Source organism: Camellia sinensis, chromosome 4, assembly GCF_055761805.1.
Source record: "Camellia sinensis isolate YWXY chromosome 4, ASM5576180v1, whole genome shotgun sequence".
Taxonomy (NCBI): Eukaryota; Viridiplantae; Streptophyta; class Magnoliopsida; order Ericales; family Theaceae; genus Camellia; species Camellia sinensis.
The window spans coordinates 190,412,556-190,436,627 of NC_138964.1; the positions used below are offsets into that span (position 1 = coordinate 190,412,556).

At 37.9% G+C, this 24,072-nt stretch overlaps 1 protein-coding gene, 1 non-coding gene and 1 pseudogene across 2 annotated transcripts; 1 reads left to right on the forward strand and 2 right to left on the reverse strand.

The window, feature by feature from the left end:
• Window positions 1-2,259: 2,259 nt before the first annotated feature.
• On the reverse strand, window positions 2,260-10,168 carry LOC114319305 (dammarenediol 12-hydroxylase-like; annotated as a pseudogene).
• Window positions 10,169-11,824: 1,656 nt separating this feature from the next.
• On the reverse strand, window positions 11,825-11,896 carry TRNAD-GUC (transfer RNA aspartic acid (anticodon GUC)). The gene has a single exon. It is a non-coding gene; the product is annotated as a tRNA-Asp (tRNA).
• Window positions 11,897-15,669: 3,773 nt separating this feature from the next.
• LOC114316920 (UPF0496 protein 1) lies at window positions 15,670-17,224 on the forward strand. The gene has a single exon (XM_028263652.2). It carries the CDS (start codon window positions 15,878-15,880, stop codon window positions 17,033-17,035), a length of 1,158 nt encoding a protein of 385 aa, XP_028119453.2. The 5' UTR covers window positions 15,670-15,877; the 3' UTR covers window positions 17,036-17,224.
• Window positions 17,225-24,072: the final 6,848 nt, after the last annotated feature.

Below are 24,072 nucleotides of genomic sequence, written 5' to 3' on the forward strand. Positions count from 1 at the left end.
TAAACGAAGGTGATCCAGTGACTAACCCCCTCCTTGCTGCTGCCTGCAATGTCATCCAGGTCTCCTGCTGGCCTGACGCTTTGTAACACGAAAAAAACTCCTCCATCGTCATCGTTTTGCCGTCGGTCGCTTGTGGCCAGGAAATCGCACATGCCAACAAGAGTTTCCATGCGCTCGGCATCAACTGACCAGGTGCCATCTCTAACCGATTCAACACCTCCACTACGATTTGCGGAATAGGTAATCTCAAACCCCCTCGGAACGCCTCTCCATAGAGCGTGAACTCCATGGGCCTCACGTCTGATGCCCTCTCTTTTGCCGACGGCAGTCTCAACTCCACTTCCGCCAGAATCTGATACTTCACTCGCTACTCTTTCAGGTCTTCCAGCGTCAACGTTGATTTATCTACTTTAGTGTGCCAGTGGTCGGGGGCCATTTATCTCACAAGTTATGCGGCCGATATCAACATTGTTGACGAGGGTCGTGATTGTCTCTTCTCTCAATTTTCACCCAATCTCCCTACCTTGTACTCCTCCGCCAGGGCAATACCATCATCATCCCCTAGCGCGTCTAGTGTCAAAACGGGGGCTCTCTCTTCTGCAATTTCACTCACATTCATGTAAATCGCTTTGGTTGCAGGGGCAAGAAAACTCGTAACGTGCAACAATAGTGAATGACACAACACGAATGAGCTCATGTCTAGGATTTGTCAGCTTTTCGCGATTAGGTAGGTAAATTGTACAAGTTCAAAGGCCCAAGGCTTGTTTGTGTTCCACTGGTCGTTATTGAACTTTGTCAGTTTCAAAACAAAACCAAAACCACAATAACACCCATGTCTTTTGCAATCCCCCACTATAAACGACCTTTACCCTTTTCCCACATTTTCACTGACAGTCCTGATCCCCCCCACGTGCGCACACGCGCCATGCAGCCACTAGTACCTATCTATTCTTTTCCCGTCTATTCCGTTTCACATCATCACGTGTCTACTTGCTCCTCGAGTCCTGTGCGCCGTCATTGACTTTTCGGCTACCTTCGCAGTCGGCCCTCCTCGCGATTGGGCATCACGGTTGACCACTTTCGCAGTCGACCCTTCTCCTAGTCGGCCACCTTCGCAGTCGGCCCTCCTCTCGGTCGGCAATCCTGGTCGGCCACTTTCACCGTTGGCCCTCATCCCGGTCGGCCATCCTGCTCGGTTACCTTTGCAGCCAGGTCTGCTCCCGGTCGGCCATCCAGCTTGGTCACCTTCGCAGTCGGCCCTCCTCCCAATCGGCCATCCTACTCAGTCACATTCGCAGTCGGCCCTCATCCTTGTCAGCCATCTCGCTCGGCCACCTTCGCAGTCAGCCCTCCTCCGGGTCGACGATCCCACTTGACCACCCTCGCGGTTGGCACTCCCTACTATCGGCAGCCGCTTGGTCGCTCCTTCTCCTCCCTCACCCCTACCCTCTCTATAAACTTGGGGGACTCCCTCCGCCTTTCCTATTCCCTTCGTTGGACTAAAGCTGCACTCGAGACTGGGGGACTACTGATATCGATGGACACCCAGGAGAGCCCAACCCACAGATCGGGGCCCAGTCCACATCCCAGCGATTAAAGCCCAATAACTCTGAGAAATCAACACTAGGCCAGGACCAATAACATTCAAACACTTGCCAAACAGAGGCCTAGACACGTAAGTAGACAAAAGATCCTGCAAAGTTATTGCACCACACATCAGCCATTAATGAGACTCTCACAGCATTAAATACTACAATCCCTTCACGTCGGAGGAGACAGACTCACCATGAACAATGCGAGCTAGAATATAGACTTTCGACTAACACGACAGTCGGAAGGGACAAATAAATGATGAACAAAGGATATAAGGAAGTTTGCAAGACGCATTCAAGGTTAAGTTATTCATTCTTCCTCTTCTTCTCTCTACACAATCAATCTCTCTTATTCTAACTCGATCGTCGGAGGGTCTGTTGGGGGAATTACCTCTCCCTTTAGACCTTTTTGCAGGAACGTTATGTAGGCATCAAGACTAGCGAAGCTGTTAGAAGTGTGGATCAGATTGACCTATCTTCCGTTGAAATCAAATCATCATCAGAATCAAACTCTGAAGTAGGTTTAACTTTATAATAAATCTGCATTTGTGCACATTCAGAGGCGTTTAAGATTATAGACTTTGAAAATGCATGTCGTTTGTTATGAAATCCATGGCTCCAGAAAAAAGATGCCCAAAAAAAGGAAGAAAAAAGGTCCATCACTCATTCAGGAGTTGTGAGGGTAAAGGCGAATTGGAAGTCCTCGAGTTGGTCTTGGGAGAGGATCAATCACAACTTTTTCATCAGGAATTAGCTTCCCCATCTGAATTTTATCACCACATTATGCATGAAAACAAGTATGACTAGCCGTGCATACTCATTTCCAGGACACATCCGAGGTCCCCCTCCAAAAGGAATGAATGTAAATGGAGGCGGTCCATTTCTTTCAAATCTTGATGGATCAAACTTTTCTGGATTTGGGAAGTACTCCGGGTTTTTGTGTGTGGAATGTGACATCCAATGTAACTGTCAACAAAAAGAGAGAAAATCATCAATAGAGACTCTAGTTTCCAGAACTTTTAAAGTATTTGAGAGAAACTTTAGTTAGGAGTTAGCTTAGTACCTTCCATCCCTTTGGAATTGTGTATCCAGTATAGGTGAAGTCAGTAATAGCCTCTCTGAATGTTCCAAAAAAGGGTGGTCTCAGTCTCAACACTTCATTTGCAACATTCCATGAGTACTTCATCTTACTTATGTCCTCCTAATTAAGCAACTCTTTTGGTTCTTTTTTTGATCTTGTTATCTCCATTTGCTCTTTTTGGTCATCACATGTACCCATTGGAAACATACAATAACATTAGATCATAAATTATACCAAGGTTCTTTGATTTCCTCATATTAATGCTTTGTTAGCCAATATCTAATATCATCATATCACATTAAGGCCTACTGGGTTACGAGATATAACAAGCTTGGACAACTCAAGTAGTTGTGTTTGTTTGAGGGATTAGATCATGGGATTGATGTATGATAGTCGATCCTGAATCTCACATTTGGATACCAAAAGAAAACCTAAGATTGAGAGTTCATCTGGACAGTACGTATCCCCCAAAAGGGGACTATCGAGTCCCATCAAGGAGTTAAGAGACTAAAATATCTTCAAGCTGTGGTCATTACACCAATAGTCCATAGTAGTGATTCCAAAGAAAACATAGGATTACATAGAAATCTACTAATCCCCCTACTAATCCAAGGACATTCCAAATGTGGAATAGGATACATAATCCTAAGGGATTGATAATCCCCCGACAAATTATCTCATATGATCCAGTCCGTCAATATTATGGTCACTAAATATCTAGACATTATTGCAAGTAACTCACAAACTATTTATGTTAGCTTCTTAATTATACTGAAAAGTAATGGAACAGCAAAAGTTCCCTTAGTTTCTCTTGGGCATGCATTGGCTGTTTGCAAACTCTCTCTCTCTCTCTCTCTCTCTCTCTCTCTCTCTCTCTCTCTCTCTCTCTCTTAATTTCCAGATTCTATTCAACATTTTAACCCTTTGATTCATTTTTGACAGCAGAGTATGGTAATGCTTTAAAATCATTTACAAGTGTTCTGCTAAACAGAAAAAGCCACAAATCTAAGTGAGAAAAGTAGTTTGTCTTGCTTACCTCTTAGTACCTCATGGTACACATCAGGAAGCTCTGCCAGATACATCATAATGAAGGTCAGCGCAGCATTGAGAGTGTGAGTACCACCACGCAGTAATGCCACCAAGGTAGTGGCAATGGCGAATTCAGCCATGAACTGACTGTTCTCATCGTCAACTACAAGTATGTGGGACAACATATCCTGTGTTGGCGACACTCTCTTCCCCGTGAGATCCATTTTCCTCTGCTTAATCATCCCTTGAAGCTCTTTTCTCACTGCCTCGGATGCTTTCACAGCACGGTAAAAAGCCGTCCTTGGAAAATTTATTGCCAGGGACATAGTGTTAGGATCAAACACACACCCAGAAAATATCACACACACACAGAGAACACAATATTTACGTGGTTCGGCCCAATGCCTACATCCACGGACAGAAATGAGAATTTTCACTAAAATGGAGCAAAATACAAAATACAGAGGAGGAGATGAAACTCACTCAACTCACAGCTCTTTACTCTCTAATTTCTGATATCTCTCATCCTCTCCCTCCCATCTCTATTTATACACAAAAGGAGTAGGTGGGAGAGCCTTCATTCTTGACTTGGGTAGCCTCCATTCTTGACCCTTGCTAAGGTTGGTGGCTGCCAAGCTTGACTTGGTTGGTTCCCATGTTTTTCATGCATGTGGGTTGGAACAACAATTCTCCCCCTCCATACCCATATGCATGACTGACTTCTCACTTGAAGTCCATCCCGGCAATGTCTCTGCAAATTTCGAGTTTGTCTCTCGAGACCACCTTTGTAAGCATGTCAGCTGGATTCTTATCTGTGTGGATCTTGGTCAGTTCCAATAACTGCTTGTCCATCACTTCGCGTATCCAATGATACCGAACATCAATGTGCTTTGTGCGAGAATGGTACATTGAATTCTTGCTCAGGTCTATGGCACTCTGACTATCACAATGTACCGTGAACTTTTCTTGCTTTAATCCCAATTCTTGGAGAAACCGTTTCAACCACAACATTTCTTTCCCGGCTTCCGCTGCGGCAATATATTCTGCCTCGGTTGTGGATAAAGCAACACACTTCTGCAGCTTGGACTGCCAAGACACAGCTCCCCCTGCGAAAGTGAACAGCAATCCTGATGTAGATTTCCTACCATCAAGATCGCCTGCCATATCTGAATCAGTATAGCCTTCCAAGACTGGTTTAGCATCTCTAAAGCACAAACACATTTTTGCTGTACCCTTGAGGTACCTCAGAATCCACTTGACTGCTTCCCAATGCTCTTTTCCTGGATTGGAAAGGAATCTGCTTACAACTCCAACCGCATGAGCAATATCTGGTCGAGTGGACACCATTGCATACATCAAACTCCCTACAGCGGATGAGTAGGGAATCGCCTCCATCTCTTGTCTTTCCTTCGTAGATGAGGGACAAGAATTCTTGCTCAGCTTGAAATGATTAGCCAGTGGAGTACTGACTGGCTTGGCATCTTTCATGTTGAACTTCTCAATTACTCGTTCAATGTACTTCTCCTGTGACAGCCACAACTTCTTGGCTTTCCTGTCACGCACAATATTCATGCCCAAAATTTGCTGTGCAGGGCCTAGGTCCTTCATGTCAAAGGACTGTAATAACTCCTTCTTCAGTGATCTGATTGTTGTGGCATCTTGTCCAACGATCAACATGTCATCAACATAGAGTAGAAGTATGATAAAGTTTCCACCGGGAAATGTCCTGACATAAACACACTGGTCTGCAACAGTTCTCTTGTACTCATGACCTACCATGAATGAGTCAAACTTCTTGTACCACTGTCTCGGCGCTTGTTTGAGGCCGTAGAGACTCTTCTTCAATCTGCAGACTAAGTTTTCTTTCCCTTTGACTTCAAAACCTTCTGGTTGCTCCATGTAAATTTCTTCCTTCAGATCACCATGGAGAAATGCTGTCTTCACATCCATTTGTTCAAGTTCCAAATTCAAACTAGCTGCTAGTCCCAAAACTACTCGAATGGATGTCATTTTCACAACTGGCGAGAAGATTTCATCAAAATCAATACCTTTCTTCTGCCCAAAACCTTTGACAACCAATCGAGCCTTATACTTGACTAGCTTTCCGTTGCCATCTTTCTTCAACTTGAACACCCATTTGTTCTGCAATGCTTTTCGACCCTGTGGAAGTTTCACCAAATCATAAGTCTGATTCTTCTGCAAGGATTGCATCTCTTCTTGCATAGATTGCTGCCAGCTACTCTTCTCCTTATGATTTTGAGCTTCTTGAAAACTTTCTGGCTCCCCCTCATCGGTAAGCAAAATATACTCAGAAGCAGGGTATTTGGTTGACGGCTTAAATTCTCTTGTTGATCTTCGTAACTGTGGACCAACAGTCTCTGGTAGAGGGGGTTGTGGCTCCCCCTGCTCAACACCCTCTGCTTCTGGATCTTCTTCTTCTAGAAATCCATCCTGCAACTCTACATTATTGACTGCATGCTGCGGTAACTCTTCTTCATCAGTGGCATGCTGTGATGGTGCAGGGTTTGGAATAATTTCTGAAACATCATCAACTTTGGGTTTGGCTGGTTGCCCAAAGTCTTCAAAGGTCTGGCCTTCTTGAAACACCACATCTCGGCTTCGAATGACCTTTTTGTGTTTCGGATCCCACAATCTGTATCCAAATTCTTCATCTCCATAGCCAATAAAGATGCATGGAGTGGCTTTGTCATCCAGCTTCTGTCTGTGCTCTTTGGATACATGTGCAAATGCTTTGCACCCAAACACTCTCAAGTGAGAGTAAGAAATCTCCCTTCCAGACCATACTTCTTCTGGAATCTGAAAATTCAGTGGAACTGATGGCGATCTGTTGATCAAATAGCAAGCAACACGAACAGCTTCTCCCCAAAATGGCTTTGGTAGCTTTGCCATTTTGAGCATACATCTGACCTTCTCCACAATGGTTCGGTTCATTCTCTCGGCTATACCATTGTGTTGTGGGGTTCCAGGAACAGTCTTCTCATGCCGGATGCCGTGAGTAGCACAGTAGGCTTTAAATTCCTTTGATGTGTACTCGCCTCCATTGTCTGTTCGGAGACATTTCAGCTTCTTTTCAGTCTCCCTTTCCACCATAGCATGGAATGACTGAAAATGCTGGAACACCTCAGCTTTGGTCTTTAAGACATAAACCCATACCTTCCGTGATGCATCATCAATGAACGTCAGAAAGTATTTTCTACCACCCAACGATTCCACTTCAATGGGACCGCAAACATCAGAGTATACTCTGCTCAACAACTCTGATTGTCTTCTGGATGATGAATGGAAAGCTACTCTATGATGCTTTCCAAACAAGCAGTTGTCACAAGGATTTAATTTTGCATCTTTGGCAAAGGGAATAAGTGACTTCTTTGCCAAAATCTGTAACCCTTTCTCACTCATGTGACCCAGCCTTTTGTGCCACAAATTTGGTGACGTCTCATCTTCTGCTGCGTTGAGACTATTTGAATTCACCTCCACATGAGTCTTGTATAGTGTGCCAATTGCCTGTCCTTTGGCTACCACGAGAGATCCCTTTTTCAACTTCCATATGCCTTTGCCAAAGTAGTTCTCATAGCCTTGTCGATCTAAGGCTATCCCTGAAATAAGATTCAGGCGTAAATCGGGAACATGCCTGACATCTTTCAACACCATCGTGCACCCAACTTTGGTTTGGATATGAACATCACCAATTCCCACAATTTTTGAAAAACTGGAGTTACCCATTTTCACTGTACCAAAATCTCCAGCTTGGTACGTACTGAAGAACTCCTTCTGGGATGTAGCGTGGTAGGAAGCTGCTGTATCTACCACCCATTCGGTGTCGTTGTCTGACATATGGAGGCATTCTTCTTCTTCAACAGAAAATAATGCAATATCCTCTGAGACAGAAACTGCAGTGGTCCCATCTTCGGTCTTTGGCTGTCTATTGCCTTGTTGTTGTTGTTCTCCCTTCAAGGCATAGCAATACTTCTTTATGTGACCCTCCTGGCCACAATGGTAACATTTGAACCTTGGCCGGCTCGTTCCTTCTTTGAATTTCCCTCTGTCTTGAGATCTTCCTCTGCTGCGTCCTCTACTTTTGCTTCTTCCCCTGCCCCTGCCTCTGCTTTTAGTTTCTGTGACGAGGGCATGGGATTGATCTCCACCCATTTCTTTCTTTCTTGCCTCTTCACTAAATAAGGCATCTGTAACCATGCTCATGGTCAGTTTCCCTTCTGGGGCAGAGTTGCTGAGAGACACCACCAATGTCTCCCAACTGTCTGGCAAAGAACTGAGCAGCAATAGGGCCTGCATCTCATCATCTAACTCCATTTTGACAGTTGTTAGTTGGTTCACCAAATTTTGAAACTCACTGGTATGTTCAGCAACAGAGATACCGCCTTTCAACTTCAAATTCACAAGTCTCCTCATCAGGAGGGCTTTGTTCCGAGCAGTCTTCGACTGGTACATGCCTTCTAACTTTATCCAGAGAGCATAGGCATCAGTTTCCTGGGCGACATGGTGGAAGACACTGTGATCAATCCATTGTCTGATCTGGCCAATGGTCTTTCGGTTCTTCCGCTTCCAGTCTTCGTCTTTTTCCGTTGGTGGTTTAACTCCATTAAGCTCAATGGGGTCAAACAAATCTCGGCAATACAAGACATCTTCCATTCTAGGCTTCCAAATGGCATAATTGGAAGCATTTAACTTTATCATAGAACCTGAAGTCGACGTTGATTCCTCCATCATACAATAATGATCGTTGGCTGAAAAACAAGTTTTGCTGTGGAGTCCGGACTGGTCAAATTAGCCGAAAAAGCACTTCGGATTGCCAAAATAAAAACTTCAAATTTTTCAAAACTTATTTACAAAATCGGACCGTACGGATGTGTCCGGAATACTCCAAATAGTCGGAAACCACTATTGGATCACCCAAATCGGATCTCAAATGGCTTAGATCAAGCCAAAACAGATTGAATGGTTCAGATGGGCAGAATCTGGTGCGCCTGCGAAGCACCAGATTATTCCTCCGGTTCTGCTGACGTCAGCGGCTCAGTCAGCGGCTTGGTCAGCGGCTTGGTCAGCGGCTTGGTCAACTCGGCTTCGGCTCGGCTTGGGGCGCGCGTGCTGATGGCGCGTGTAAGACACGCGCTGGTCCTCAGTCGTCTTCCTCCTTGAACCGGGCGTGGAGCGCGTGTCTGAGAGTGGGATCACGCGCCGGGTGCCTGAACGGCGCGTGTGGGCGCGTGTCTGAGAGTGGGATCACTCGCCAACTTCCAGGGGCGCGTGGAAGCGCGTGCAGCCTCCGTTTGGTGTCTGTTTTATATTTCTGGACTCCTCTCGTCGAGTCCTTGCTCCTGGTATGCTCAAAATCGGATTTCGAGCAATACGATTTCTGGGCAGTTTCGAAACAATACTCTGTTTTTCCGAAAAACGTATAATTCGGCTCTGATACCACTTTGTTAGGATCAAACACACACCCAGAAAATATCACACACACACAGAGAACACAATATTTACGTGGTTCGGCCCAATGCCTACATCCACGGACAGAAATGAGAATTTTCACTAAAATGGAGCAAAATACAAAATACAGAGGAGGAGATGAAACTCACTCAACTCACAGCTCTTTACTCTCTAATTTCTGATATCTCTCATCCTCTCCCTCCCATCTCTATTTATACACAAAAGGAGTAGGTGGGAGAGCCTTCATTCTTGACTTGGGTAGCCTCCATTCTTGACCCTTGCTAAGGTTGGTGGCTGCCAAGCTTGACTTGGTTGGTTCCCATGTTTTTCATGCATGTGGGTTGGAACAACACATAGTCCCTTCCACGACCTCCCCAATTCGCTCACCAAGCTTTTCAACTTGTCCTGGATCTTCAACGCTTAAAAGCAACCGGCATGCCATCATGAACGTGTGTCTTGTCACAACATCCCAAACCTTGACATGTTTTCCAGTCCAATCTGTCTCCAGATGCCGCTTCATTACCTTGTCCATTACAACAACATAATTGTGAAGTGCATCTGGTTTCAGAAACGGTTGGAGCATTTTGCGCACTTTAGTAGTCGACTCCTGGATAGATTCATTGTGTGATTTGGGAAATATTTTAGTAATGGCGCTTGGAAACCAAGCCTTGACAAACTTGCCCTCATCGGAGAAGAGGAACTTGTTACCCTCTGCACCGCATAGCATTGCCATAGGTTCTCCCAACAAGGATGTTCTGAAGACTTTTGATGAGTATTTGTGAATCCTATCTGTTACGAATTTTTCAGGTACTCTATTCCTGAGCTTGGAAAAATACTCCAAACTTTCGCCTAGGATAGGCCAACCTTTTCTTCCAGGAGGGAGTAGAAAATTCTCATTTGAGATGCTTCCAGTGGCTGATCTTCGGGGATAATTGAGAGAGAGATAGAAGACAAAGATAATAACATAGGGGAGCATGTACAAGAACAAGGAAATTTCCATTAGCCTATCTATGAGTTGATGGTTATGTTGACAAGATTGAATTTTTAGTAGTCGAAAGATCTGCAACGAGCAATTGGTGTGTAGTTTGTACTGGATTCAGGAAAGAGGGTTCTCAATACAAGAACACTTGAAATTAAATAATAATAACAAAAAAAATGTGTCAAGTTGAACTACTCCATTCCTATGCTCGCTTTAATAGAGAATTCATTAGTATGAACAGAACAGAGCTATGGTGTTTTTCTTGACATGAACAAACAAATTGAACAGAGCTATTGTGGTTGACTTTAGGGTGATTAACAGAAAAAGACACAAATCCAATGAATGAATCAAGATTGATCAACTGATATTCTCATTTGAAAGTGAAATATAATCAATGAAAGAGGGAATTAAAATTTCCAGTGGTAGTAAAAAAAGGCAGAACGCCGTTGCTGGGGGATCGAACCCGGGAAACAGAGGGAAATATTCACCACTATACTACAACGACTTGATACCCTATTTTTTGGGGATAAATTACACAAAGCTCTATTGAGAGAAAATATATTGGTAGAATTTATCTAAACTATTTCTAATTTTTTTTAAAATTTTTTATTTAGAACTCTGTACCAAACTATTTGATATAACTTCTATTTACAACAAGGACGAATTATGAAATAACTCCATATGTTATGAACAATTTTCATATTGTATATAGAAGTATTCCTAATTTTTAAAAAAATTCTTCCATTATAATGCATATAGGATAATCACAAATTATTTAATATAATAATATTAATTTCATTATAAAGATATAATTTTTATTTATATCAATTAATGAAATGCTTAAAACGCCTAAGATTACAATTATATAGCTAAATCAAAAATTGTATGAAATAATTGGAGTAAGTATTAAAAAAATGACTGATATAAATTTATTAATTTTTCTCATTTCTAAATTTTCCCCCTCAAAGTTTGTGTTAAAATTTCCCTTTCACTGAATGATTTTTTTTTTTTTTACTACTTATTTCGGCATCCTTAAAATAAATGTATGACTTCGTCTTGATTTATAACTTATTAAATAAAACAAAATATAATTATTTAAAAGTTGGGGATGTGTTCTCTCCAAGTTGAACAATTGCCCACCTAATCAATTATTTATTTTTTTACTCTCATGATTTAAGCTAAAGAGGCAGGAGTTTATTTATTTTTTCACTCTCATGAATAGAGGCAGAGTGTGGAAAAAAAAAAGATAAATTCTCTGATACTTGCTTAAAATATAAATTGTCTTTTGTGATTTAGAAAATTATAAATATTTTATTATCAAAATTTCGTATTTAACATAATTAACTAAAAAAACGAAATTTATAACTGCTCTCTTATACAATAATAAAATTACTTGAATTATTAGTTTAAATATATTTATAATATTATTAGAAATTATTGATTGATTTAATGATTTATTAATAAAATGAACGATTTGTTATGAAACTAAAAATTTCAGAGATGGAATGTAATTTCTAAAAATACAGGAGTGATTTGTATTTTAACAAAATTCAGAAAATGTATTTGTAATTTATTTAAAGAATAAATAAATAAATAATTATTTAAAGAATAAATAAATAAATAATGAGCTTAAAGAGACGGGAGTCTAAAAATTTTAAAAAACAAAAAAAATAAGAACGCCGTTGCCGGGGATCGAACCCGGGTCACCCGCGTGACAGGCGGGAATACTCACCACTATACTACAACGACTTGATTATTGAATGGAATCGGAATAAAAAATAATTAAACACTAATAAAAAATTTCTTTATAAGGTTTTCCTCACTTTTTTAACTTTTCCAATATTATTAAGTTTTGTTTGATAGTTGGTACCAGAAATAAGTAGCAAGGCTTTAGTTTGTTAAAAAATATGTAACTCTTTTAATAAATTCATTTCTAGTCAAAACAGTTATTTTAACCATTTACAAAAATATATTTGGAAAACTCTAAGTAAATTAATCTTTTGACATTAAATTTCCTATAAAATTATTTTTAGTCAAATAAATTAATTTTCATGCTAATTTTTAAAAGAAGTTTAACTACGTTTTAGCATAAGTTGCTTTGCATTTAAAAAAAAAATATTTACGAGTAGTTTGTTTTATAGTGCTAAATTTACATTGTTTGTAAAAAGAAAATGCTAGAGATTCACAATTTTAAACCAATAATTATTTGACATTTTTTCAAGCATAACCAACATCATTTGCTATGACATCATTACTCTCACCACCTCCTTCGACCGGGTGGTAAAAAGCAAAATGAAGAAACATAAGGAATATGATAATAAATTTATCACTGATAATATTTATCAATGTTTCCCGGATCACTTAATTAATTACTACCTCTCACTCTTATACTCACACTTACACACATACACTCTGGCTTATTCATTCACATAAACACACCGATACACTTAAACATAAAAAAGAAAAATAAACTTACACACATACACTCTGGCTTATTCATTCACATAAACACACCGATACACTTAAACATAAAAAAGAAAAATAAAGTAAGATTAATAAATTTATCACTATAAATTTAATTACTGATATCTAAATTTTACAAATAACAAATCTGGTTTAACCAGATATTTCCAAATAGATTGATGTAGATTCATCAATCTGTACACACACAAACGTATATGGAAAATGTTTGAGGGTCTCAATTTTGTGGTCACAATGGCTCAAAACTGTCAAAACGGCGTCGTTTTGGGTGCAAAACATGCCAAAACGACGTCATTTTGACAGTTTTGAGTCATTGTGACCACAAAAATTGTGACCCTCTAACATTATTGTACATATATATACATATAGATCCCACTAGTATAGGAACTTAAATGACCATGTCAGGGTCAAATCGACATCCCAAAATGGTCAAATCAAAAGTTACTTGTGAAGATTTTAGTTAAAAATAATTAGATTTGAAGCCTCGTTTGTTTTGGGATGTAATGGATGAGAGGAGATTATGATAAAGATAAGATTATTTAGTGTTGTGTTTATTTGTAAAGTTGGGAAAGAGATTATGATGGAAGAAGGGGTTAAGATAGAGGTTGGAATGGTGATTGTGATGGAGGAGGTGGATGTGGTATTAGAAAAATAGTGAGGAGATTATAATTTTTTTTTATTTTTTTATATATTGGAATTTTTTTTTAAACATTAATGTTTAATTTTTTATATATTTTTATTTTTTTTATTATTTTATATAAAAATAATTTAACAATTCCTATACTAACAACTATCATAAAAACAAACACAATTTTACTTAATCCCCTCATTATCACTCCCCTTCCATTCTATCTCTGAAAACAAATGAGACCTGAAAAGTCACTAGTAATAACAACAAAACAAGAAGATGATTGTGAGTAGGGGTGTGCATAATACCGCCGAAACCGCCGAAACCGCCAAAACCGCACCGAACCGCACCGCCAAGGCAAATTCATTATTATTTGTCAATCGAACCGCCGGTTTTTGGTAAGAAAAATGACAAATTCTAATGACACTTTTATCAATCCGCCGGTTTCTATTTTTCTTCCAAACCGCACCGACCCGCACCGCTATTAAATCATGTTTTATAGGATTCTAAAAATTCTTTTTTACTTAAGTTTGCTTATTGTTCTATACCTTAAAATATAGTATTACATTAATGCTCGAGGGGAATTTTATGTATTGTATTTGATCATTGTAGCTTCTACAGATGCTTGTAATGAACTGATGGTATAGTCGTTGATATTATCATGTTGTTGCTATACTTGCTGCATCAGAAGAAAGCTTCACAAGATGCTTAACATTACGATATCTCTCGTCTTTTTTTTACTCTTTGATTTAAGTTTTGTAATTTGAATTATATTTTTTATAAACCGCCAATCCGCCCGAACCGCCAAGGCAAATCCGCCATTATTTGCCAACCGAACCGCCGGTTTTCGATAAGGAAAATGGCAAATTCTAGTGACACTTTTATCAATCCGCCACCCGCCATACAATTTCTATTTTTCTCTCAAACCGCACCGACCCGCACCGCGCACACCCCTAATTGTGAGAAATGTGTGGCATTGACGGGAGAGTGGTGGTGTGTATATCGGCGACAATAGAGTATGAAACAACACTAGTAGAGGTGATTGGTGAATGATGGTAATAGTCAAACGATGATGGTAGTGGTGGTAAATGGACAATGTGGCAACGGTGATAGTGTGGCAAAGGCGGTAGTAGATGGTGGTGGTGTAATGATGGTTGTAGTAAATAGTGGTGGTGTAAAGCTCTTTAGAAAAATAGTAGAGAGAGAAGAAAAAGAGGATGAAAAGTTTTTTGAAAAATAAGAAAAAGAAATAATAAATAATAAAAAAGAGAAATTTAATGAAAGCAATATAAGTATTATAGAATTTATCAGTATATTTAAAAGATAAATAAAACATGTAAGTATTGATCCATTTAAGAGGATTAGTTGATAATTAACCCTTAATATAATTAGTAAATTGTTTCTTTATTATTGTTTGCACAATGTTAAAGACCTACATTTGAAACATTTAAATATAACACAACAATATGACACAAAAATAGAGTCTCACATAATTAAGTATGTAACAAATCAAAAGTCAATGTCTAGAAAATTTTATTAAGAATGTCAACCATTTAATGTTTCGGTGCTACTAGGGAGGTAAGTAAATCGAGAAAATTGACTAAATCAATTGTATCAGATCAAACCTATTGTATTTGGTTTATTTTTTTTAATAAGAATCGGTCCGGACAATTTTCAAATTTGATTTTTTTCGATTTTTGATTTCATATCGGTGCAAGTACTTTGTGCACCGAATTAAACTAAAACCGACCGCTTCAACATATATTATATTTATAATATATATAATCTAATAATATAATGATATTAATAAGTATAACAAATTATTAACTTTAATTAATTAATCTTATTATCTTTATAATCTAAGCATGTAAACTCTTGTTATATATATAATATTAATTCTAACTTATTATTCTTGAAATTTTAGTATTTTTTAACTTTTTTTTTGTTTTTTTTGTTAATGTAGGAATTGAAAAATATTTATTAAATGGATAGATTGAATATATTTAAATGATAGACAAATAACTAAATTAATATTTTTATATAGATTAATGATTATATTTAAAAGTGGCTCAAATTAAAAAAGTTGTAGACCTAATCGCATAATTTCAATCGGTTTGATTTGGTGAGATTTGATGGGAGACGAGGTTTGTATTGGTATTTAAAATAATGAAATTGACATTATCAGTTAGATAAAAAATTTTATCTAAATACTGATCGTACTGAACCGATTATATTTCTAAATGCTACACATCAATTACTATATTAATTAATATATCAATACATAATATAACATTACAATTTTAAAATTATAAATTTCATTCATTATATAAATTATAAAAATTTAAAACTAATAAAATTATATCACATAATATATGAATGGATACGGATATTTTGGTTGGAGATTTCTTGTGGGATCAGACAACCTCTTTATTTAAACCAGTCTTACGTAATCCATATTACAATTTCCTCGGTCTTTCCTTTCTCTTTTCCTTTCAATACCATTTTTGACTCCCTCAAGTGTTTGCAAAGCACTCGCTTCATCATCAAAACCACTACTCTTCCCCTTCCAAGCTAGGGTTCGAAACTAGGGTTTTTCATTCTTCCTCTGTAGATCTCCAACAATGGGATCCCTATTCAGCAAGAAAACTGGGGGAAGCAGTAACGGAAGCTCCCAATCGAACCCCAATTCAAACCACTTCACTCCCGATCTCATCACCTCCTACGAAGCAGCTTGTGAGCTCGATCCAGACCTCCAATCCTTCGATTCGAGCCTCCAAGAGCGCACCAGCAGAGTCATCTCCACCCTCGCCGTCGGCGTCGAGGTCCGATCACTCTCCCTCGACTCCCTCCGCGAAGTCACCGGCTGTTTGCTCGAGATGAACCAGGAAGTCGTCAAAGTCATCCTCGATTGCAAGCAAGACATTTGGAACAACCAAGAGCTCTTCGATCTTGTTAAACAGTATTTTGAGAACAGTCTATTGACTCTGGATTTCTGTACTGCTCTCGAGAAATGCCTCAAGCGAGCTCGAGAGAGGCAAGTCATCGTTCAAGTTGCGTTGCAGCAATTCGAGCTCGAACAACAACAGAGGGAAGGAATCAATAATAATAATGGCGACTGTTTCGCCAAAACATTGCAGGAATTGAAGAACTTCAAGGCGGCCGGAGACCCTTTTACAGAGGAGTTCTTCTCTCTGTTTCAGTCTGTTTACAGGAATCAAATTTCGATGTTACAGAAGCTGCAATTGAAGAAGAAGAAGCTCGATAAGAAATTAAAGTCCTTGAAGTCGTGGAGGAAGGTTTCGAGTGTTATATTGGCAGTTGCATTCGCGGCTGTTTTGATTTGCTCGGTCGTGGCGGCGGCAGTTGCAGCGCCCCCGGTTGTGACGGCTTTGGCAGCTGCGGCCGCAGTTCCGCTGGGAACGATGGGTAAATGGTTTGATTCTCTTTGGAATAAGTATGAGAATGAAGTGAAAGGAGAGAGGGAGATCATTAGTTCAATGCAAATTGGGACTTATATTGCGATTAAAGACTTCGATAGCATTCGGGTTCTTGTGGGTAGATTGGAAATTGAAATGGAATCTCTGTTGCAGAATGCTGATTTTGCTCTTCAAGAAGAGGAAGCAGTGGTTTTGGCAATTGATGAGATCAAGAAGAAACTGAGTGGGTTTATGCAAACCATTGATGATTTGGGTGAGCATGCTGATAAGTTCAGCCGCGACATTAGGCGGGCGAGGACAGTGATTTTGCAAAGGATTATCAAATATCCCACCAACAATTGATATACAACTTTGGTATGTTTTGTTTGTGATTTGTTGTACAATTTAAGCACATTGTGTGGCCTTTTTACCTCAACCAGAACCCTTTGTGCGGATAAATTTATCATAAAAAAGAGAGATTTTTACTGGAACAGGCCATTGTAGAGTTGATATTTGTCTTTAATTAAAATGGGATTTTCTTGGTAGCTTCAATAGATTTCGCTTAGTTCATATATTAAGATCACTGACATTGAAAGCTTTCTATCATTCTATGTAACTAGTTGGTTGTTTGAAGAATGGAAAACATGTGGTTATGCATATGCTATTGAAGTACAGCAAAGAATAATGTAAGCAGTATAATATATTTTTGGTTACTTAAAGTTTGAGATTATACTAAGTAGACAAGCTTGATAGAAGGTGAGCTAGTGCTGATAGTCAATTTTGTGTTTTATTCATGAAAGAATTGTGAAGTGCCATGGTCATACACATTTATTTTGATCTTCAATATTGGTACCTAGATGCTATATTCAGAAAAGTTTAGTGATGCTGATGATGACTACTTTGCTTTTAGGAAAACAGAAGTCATTTCTTGTTTAAAACATTGGAAGACATACATACCATGCACTAAATTAAGATTACATGTGATTAAGGTGTCTTAGTTGCGAGAGATGTTTAGGCCCGTAAGAGGTCCACAGATTCAGACTTGAAAAAGAAGAAGTTTATGCAATGAACCAAGTAAAATTTTATGTATTATGGGAGGGTTTGGTGTTATTGTTACAATGCACTTTACCAAAGTAAATTGCAATATATTGGCATATTGCATTGGGTGGCATTCCAAGTGGCATTAGATTTAACTTAAGATACGATTTGTAGCTGCAACTATATAATTCATGATCAATGCGTTCAATGTTCTCAATGATTTCGATTCAAAGAAGTTAAAATTTCATTGCAATGGGAACTAAGAAATGAGGGAAAGACAATAAACGGGGCTGAGATTTTGAAACTTGAAAGAAGGGTCAATGGAATAAGTAATCATGGACTGTGAAAATAAATTTGGAAACATTGGAGCTGCTGCAAATAGGGAGGATTGTATTTATGCTTATCCTGATGATGTTTTGACAGTCTTTACATAAATGAATTTTAGATGGAGAAGAGAAGACCTAAGTAGATAAGTTACTCCTTTTTATTTTGTTTGGTGCTCCATTTCAAGCTAACATACAAAAGCATTGTACTGTTAAGCTGCCAAAGCCTTGACAAAATGAAATCACTTCATCAAGCCCTTTTGTGCGATCGTATTGTACTACAGATAGCAGTTCTGGAGCTTGCAATTTCTGCAATTAGTGACTGAGAAATGGGCGTTGGATAATTACCCAAGAAGTCTAGTTATAACTAAATTGACCTTTTCTTTTATCATTTTTCTTTATATTTTTTATTCTGTGGTAAATAAATATGGCCTTTACCCTAAAGGGGTGAACCTAAATGTTAAGTCAGTGAAATTATAGGCAACAACTAGGGGCTGTGACTTGCGAAAAACAAAAAACTTTGTTGAGGTTGAGAGAACTGAAAGTCTGAAATCTATTTTTCTTCGAAAAGCTTCTTTTATTTTTTTATTCAAATCAGGGACTTTCAATGAATGCTATCTATTATGTGTGATAATAGAATAATGTTTTGTAGATAATAGCACAATGCACATTTTGAGGACATATTGGCAATGGAATCCATTCCAGAAGTTTGATTAGGATCAAGTCAAGCACTTTTAGGATAGGATTAAGCAATGACAACAGCGACTACGAGCGCCCCCGGACAAAACAGAATACAATATTAATGATCAAGAAAATTACTACTTATTTGCTTCAAGAGATCACCCTTGAGAATTATCTCCATGAAGTCAATTAGATGACATGAATCTGTATTGGTTGCCCATATAATGATGAAGAAAACAAATAGAATGTTCAGATTGCATTACATGGAAAAAGAGAGCATCCCATTTTGAACTTCAAATTTCAAGGTTTTTTTTTTTTTTTTTTTTTAAGGCAAAAGAAGTTTCTAAAATAATTGAAGGCAGAAGTTTAAAAAGAGATTAAGAAAGACAGATTGAGTTATGATCGTTGTTGTCAAATTAATAAAAGATTTATGCTTCATACCCCCACTGGGGGTCGACCCCCAGTGAGGTGTCGGCCCCGGATTGGTGCAAAAAAAAAAACTGTTTTTTTTTTTTTTTTTTTAAGTTTTCAGCCAGTGGGGGCGCGCCACGTCACTGGGGGCGCGACCCCCACTGGGGGTATGCAGCGCTGTTGTTAATAAAAAGATCTAACTAGTGTGGTTAGATTATTCGACGACAACTTTAAAAAAATTTCATATGTAACAATTTGATTACTTGCAAGTGTTTGAATGACACCATTACTATTGAACAATTTTTTTTTTTTTTTTTGGCCCTCCATATAATCATTCACATAAAAACATTATGTAATAATCTAGCTAGGAACACTATTATTGAAGTTGAAAGGTTGAATCATACTCTTGCAACATGATGGAGTAATTATTTATTTTCTTATTTAAAATAATATATAAACAGTGTGGATGAGATATATATATATATATATATATATTTATATAATTTTAAAAAATAAGAATAATATGAATAAATCGCAAAATATCATTAGTCACATACACAATTATGTGATATTTTAAACTCATGTGATAATTTCCAATTGTGATGAGAGTTTGATTGTATTTGTAATAATCTTTTTATCCTTACGCTGTGTTTGGTTGGAAGATTTGAGGAGAGATTTGGAAAAGGAAAAAGAAAAGTTAGGTGAAATGTGAATAAAATATACTTACATTCCACCTAATTTCACACACCTTTTCTCTTTTTCTTTCTAAATCTCTCTCCAAATCTCCCAACCAAACACACTATTAATGTATTATGTTTCTTCTTGTTGGCAAAAAATAAAATAAAAAATAAAAAATCATTCACGTAAACAAACATGTTTGCTCAAATAATGAAAATGGAAAGGATCTTGCTAAATCAATTAATGAAAAATAATATATTTACATAATTTTTATATAGAAACAAGAATATTTTAAAAATGATATTTTTAAAAATATAAGTCATCAAATCAAAACTTGTATATTATTCTGTAATAATTTTTATTTATATATCCATAATTTATTCAAAAAATTATGAAATATATTTAGGATTTGATTTTTAAACAAATCAAATTTCAAGTTTTAAATTTTAAATACTCATACTTAAAAAGATCAAAACTAATAGAAATTTAAAAAAGAAAAAATTATTAGGTAGAGTATACATTACAATATAAAAGAAATAACAATATAATTATTTAATCTATATAATGCTAAAAACTATGGCATTTACACACAAGTCATAATTTATCAACTTATACTCCTTTAAATTTTAACTAAGATTTTTTAGGCTTTCAAATCTCATTAAATTTTTAATAGTCAAAATTATCCTTCAAATAATAATTATTCATCATTTATGATTATCATTATAAGAATATGATGATTTGACATTTATTTTGATTTTTAAATTTTAAAATATCAACTTTCAAATTGAAAAAACTTTTAAAAAAAATTATACGAAAAAAAAACTAAATATTGTTTTTTTGAAAAAATTGAATTATTTTTTTTGTGCAAAACTGAAAATTTTGTGTCGATAAAAGAGCATGATGATGGAACATTAATGTGCAAAACTGAAAAAAAAATGAAAAAACTGATAATGTTTTCAATTTTATTGAATAGTTGAATCATACCAATAAGTAAAAAGGCAAAAACGTTTAATCTCATACTCTATTTTTTTCATTAGTTAGTGAAATAATTATTTGAAACATGACTATGTAAAATTAATAATGTTTTTAATTTTAAAAATTGAGAAAAACTGATGATATTCTCAATTTTACTAAATATGACTTACTGATTCAAAAAAATTAGATACTATATGAGACACCATAATATTTGTAAATAAGACTTTTAGGTAATTAACTCCAAAAAATAAGTTAAATATTTTATAAATTAAAATATTAAAAATATATAATATTATTATGTCAAACTTATAAAATTTACTGTATTTTTTTCAAAATTTAACAAAAATCATTATAATTTATCTAAAAATAAAATAAAAAAGATAAATTACAAATATATCTCTTAAAATTTGTTTAAAATACTAATTTTCCCTTATAATTTTAAAAGTTATAAATACTCTCTTATTCAAAAAAATTCTTTAATAGAATTAAAAAAATAAAATATCTAACTACTATCTTACACAACAATAAAATTATTTAAATTATTAATTAAAATATATTTATAACATCATTAAAAATTTTGATAATTTATTAATAAAATAAACAATTTGTTATATGATTATAAAATTTAAGGATTATATTATAATTTAGGAGAATTTTTTTTTAAAGTCCCTGATATTATGATTTTATAACATAAAAGACATATAGTTTTATAATAGTTAAGGTTTCTCAACATTTCTACAGAAAAAATTTGACTCAGAGAAATTTTACCCGACTCAAAGTAATTTCGCCCCGACTCAAAGAAATTTCTCTGGTTTCACAAAGAAATTTTGAAATTTTTGTGAGTCGGGAAAAATTTCTCTAAATTAAATTTTCTTTATGAAAATATTGAGAAACCTTATTAATAAAAAAAAATATTTTAAACTTCTCCTACTACATAAAGTTAAAAAAAAAAATATTTCAATAATTTTTTTCTATAATTTATGAAGGAAAAATTATTGATAAATCCTATTTAGAAGTGTTTTAACCCAAGAAGTTCATGAAGGAATTTTTTAGCTCATTTAGTTCTATGTATGTATAGTTTTATTCTATAAAATCATTTTTCTTGATTTATACTATTTTCTTGGACATTTATGCCCTTATATTTAATTTTGATACGCTTATAAATATTTTTTGAACGGTTAGCAATTTTATGATGTGAACATTCATATTTTAAAATTCACATTTGTAGGAATGTAAAATTGGCCTGTGGGCGGCCCGAAACCCGCGCAGCGAGCCGGGGCTGGCCGGGCCCGTTGACAATGTGAATATTCACATTGACATGTTAACATTCACATTAATAGGAGTGTAAAATTGGCCTACGTCCCGTGGCGGCGCGAAACTCGCCCGCGGCCCATGGGCGGCTTGGGGCGAGCCCGGTCCGGCCCGTTGACAATGTGAATATTTACATTGACATGTTAACATTCACATTGATAAGAGAATAAAATTGGCCCGCGGCGCATGGGCAGCCAAAAGCCCACTCGCCGCCCGGGGCGAGCCCAGCCCGGCCTATTGACAATGTGAATATTTACATTGACATGTTATCATTCACATTGATAGGAGTGTAAAATTAGCTCACGCCTCGTGGCTGCCCAAAACCGGCCCACGGCCCATGGGCGGCCCGGGACGGGCCCGGCCCGGCCTGTTGACAATATTCACATTGACATGTTAACATTCACATTGATAGGAATATAAAATTGGCCAGCGGCCCAGGGCTGGCCCGACCCTGCCCGTTGACAATGTGAATATTCACATTGATATGTTAACATTCACATTGATAGGAGTATAAAATTGGCCAGCGGCCTAGGGCGGGCCCAGAGCGGGCCTGACCCAGCCCGTTGACAATGTGAATATTCACAGTGACATGTTAACATTGACATTGATAGGTGTGTAAAATTAGCCTGCGCCTCGTGGCTGCCCGAAACCCACTTACGGCCCATGGGCGGCCCAGGGCGGTCCCGGCCCGGCTTGTTGACAATGTGAATATTCACATTGACATGTTAACATTCACATTGATAAAAGTATAAAATTAGCCCGCGGCCCATGGGCGGCCAAAAGCCCGCCCGCCCGTCGCCTAAGGGGGCCCGGCCCGTTGACAATGTGAATATTCACATTGACATGTTAACATTCACATTGATAGGAGTGTAAAATTAGTCCTCGTCTTGTGGTTGCCCGAAACCCGCCCACGGCCCATGGGTGGCCCAGGGGGGGCCCGACCCAGCCTGTTGACAATGTGAATATTCACATTGACATGTTAACATTCACATTGATAAGAGTATAAAATTGGCCAGCGGCCCAGGGCGGGAACGACCCGGCCCATTGACAATGTGAATATTCACATTGACATGTTAACATTAACATTGATAAGAGTGTAAAATTTGCCCGCTGCCCGAAGCTTGCCCGTGGCCCGGGGTAGGCCCGGCTCGGCCCGTTGACAATGTGAATATTCACATTGACATGTTGAAATGTACATTGATAGGAATGCAGGATTGCCTCGCGGCCCGTGGGCTGCCCGAAGCCCGTCCACTGCCCGGAGCAGGCTCGTTTCGGTCCGGGCCCGAGCATGTCCAAGACCCTAAGTTAGGGCCTAGGTTATCACTTTGAAGCCTGGCCCCGGCCCATCGGCCCCCTTAAAGGCCCATTCAAGGCTCGGTCCAAGGCCCAGCCCACCTGAGGCACAATGTATTTTTTTGTGAAAAATAATAAAATTTTGGTAGAAAAAATTAAAAAGAATTAAAAAAAAAAATGGCTAGGCCCGCCCAAGCTCGACCTAAGCTCGAGGCTAGGCCCAAGCCCACCGGCCTGACCCGAGGCTCGATCCATTGGCCCATCTAAGCCCGAATATCCTTGTGCCAAGGCTAGGGCCTAGGCCTAATTTTTTGGCCCGTAGGCCGGTTCGACCCGGCCCAGGAAAGGCTCATTTGGGCCTAAGCTCGAGCCTAGTCTGAGACCCTAGGCTAGGGCCTGGGCCATCACTTTGAAGCCTGGCCCAGCCCATCGGCCCCATTAAGGCCCATTCAAGACTCGGTCTGAGCCCCGGCTCGCGCGCGAGGTCTAATGTCTTTTTTTGTGGAAAATAATAAAATTTTGGTAGAAAAAATTAAAAAGAATTTAAAAAAATGGTCAGGCCCGTCTCGGGCCGCCCACGGGTCGTGGGCGGGTTTCGAGCAGCCACGAGGTACAGGCTAATTTTACACTTCTATCAATGTGAATGTTAACATGTCAATGTGAATATTCACATTGTCAACGGGCCGGGCC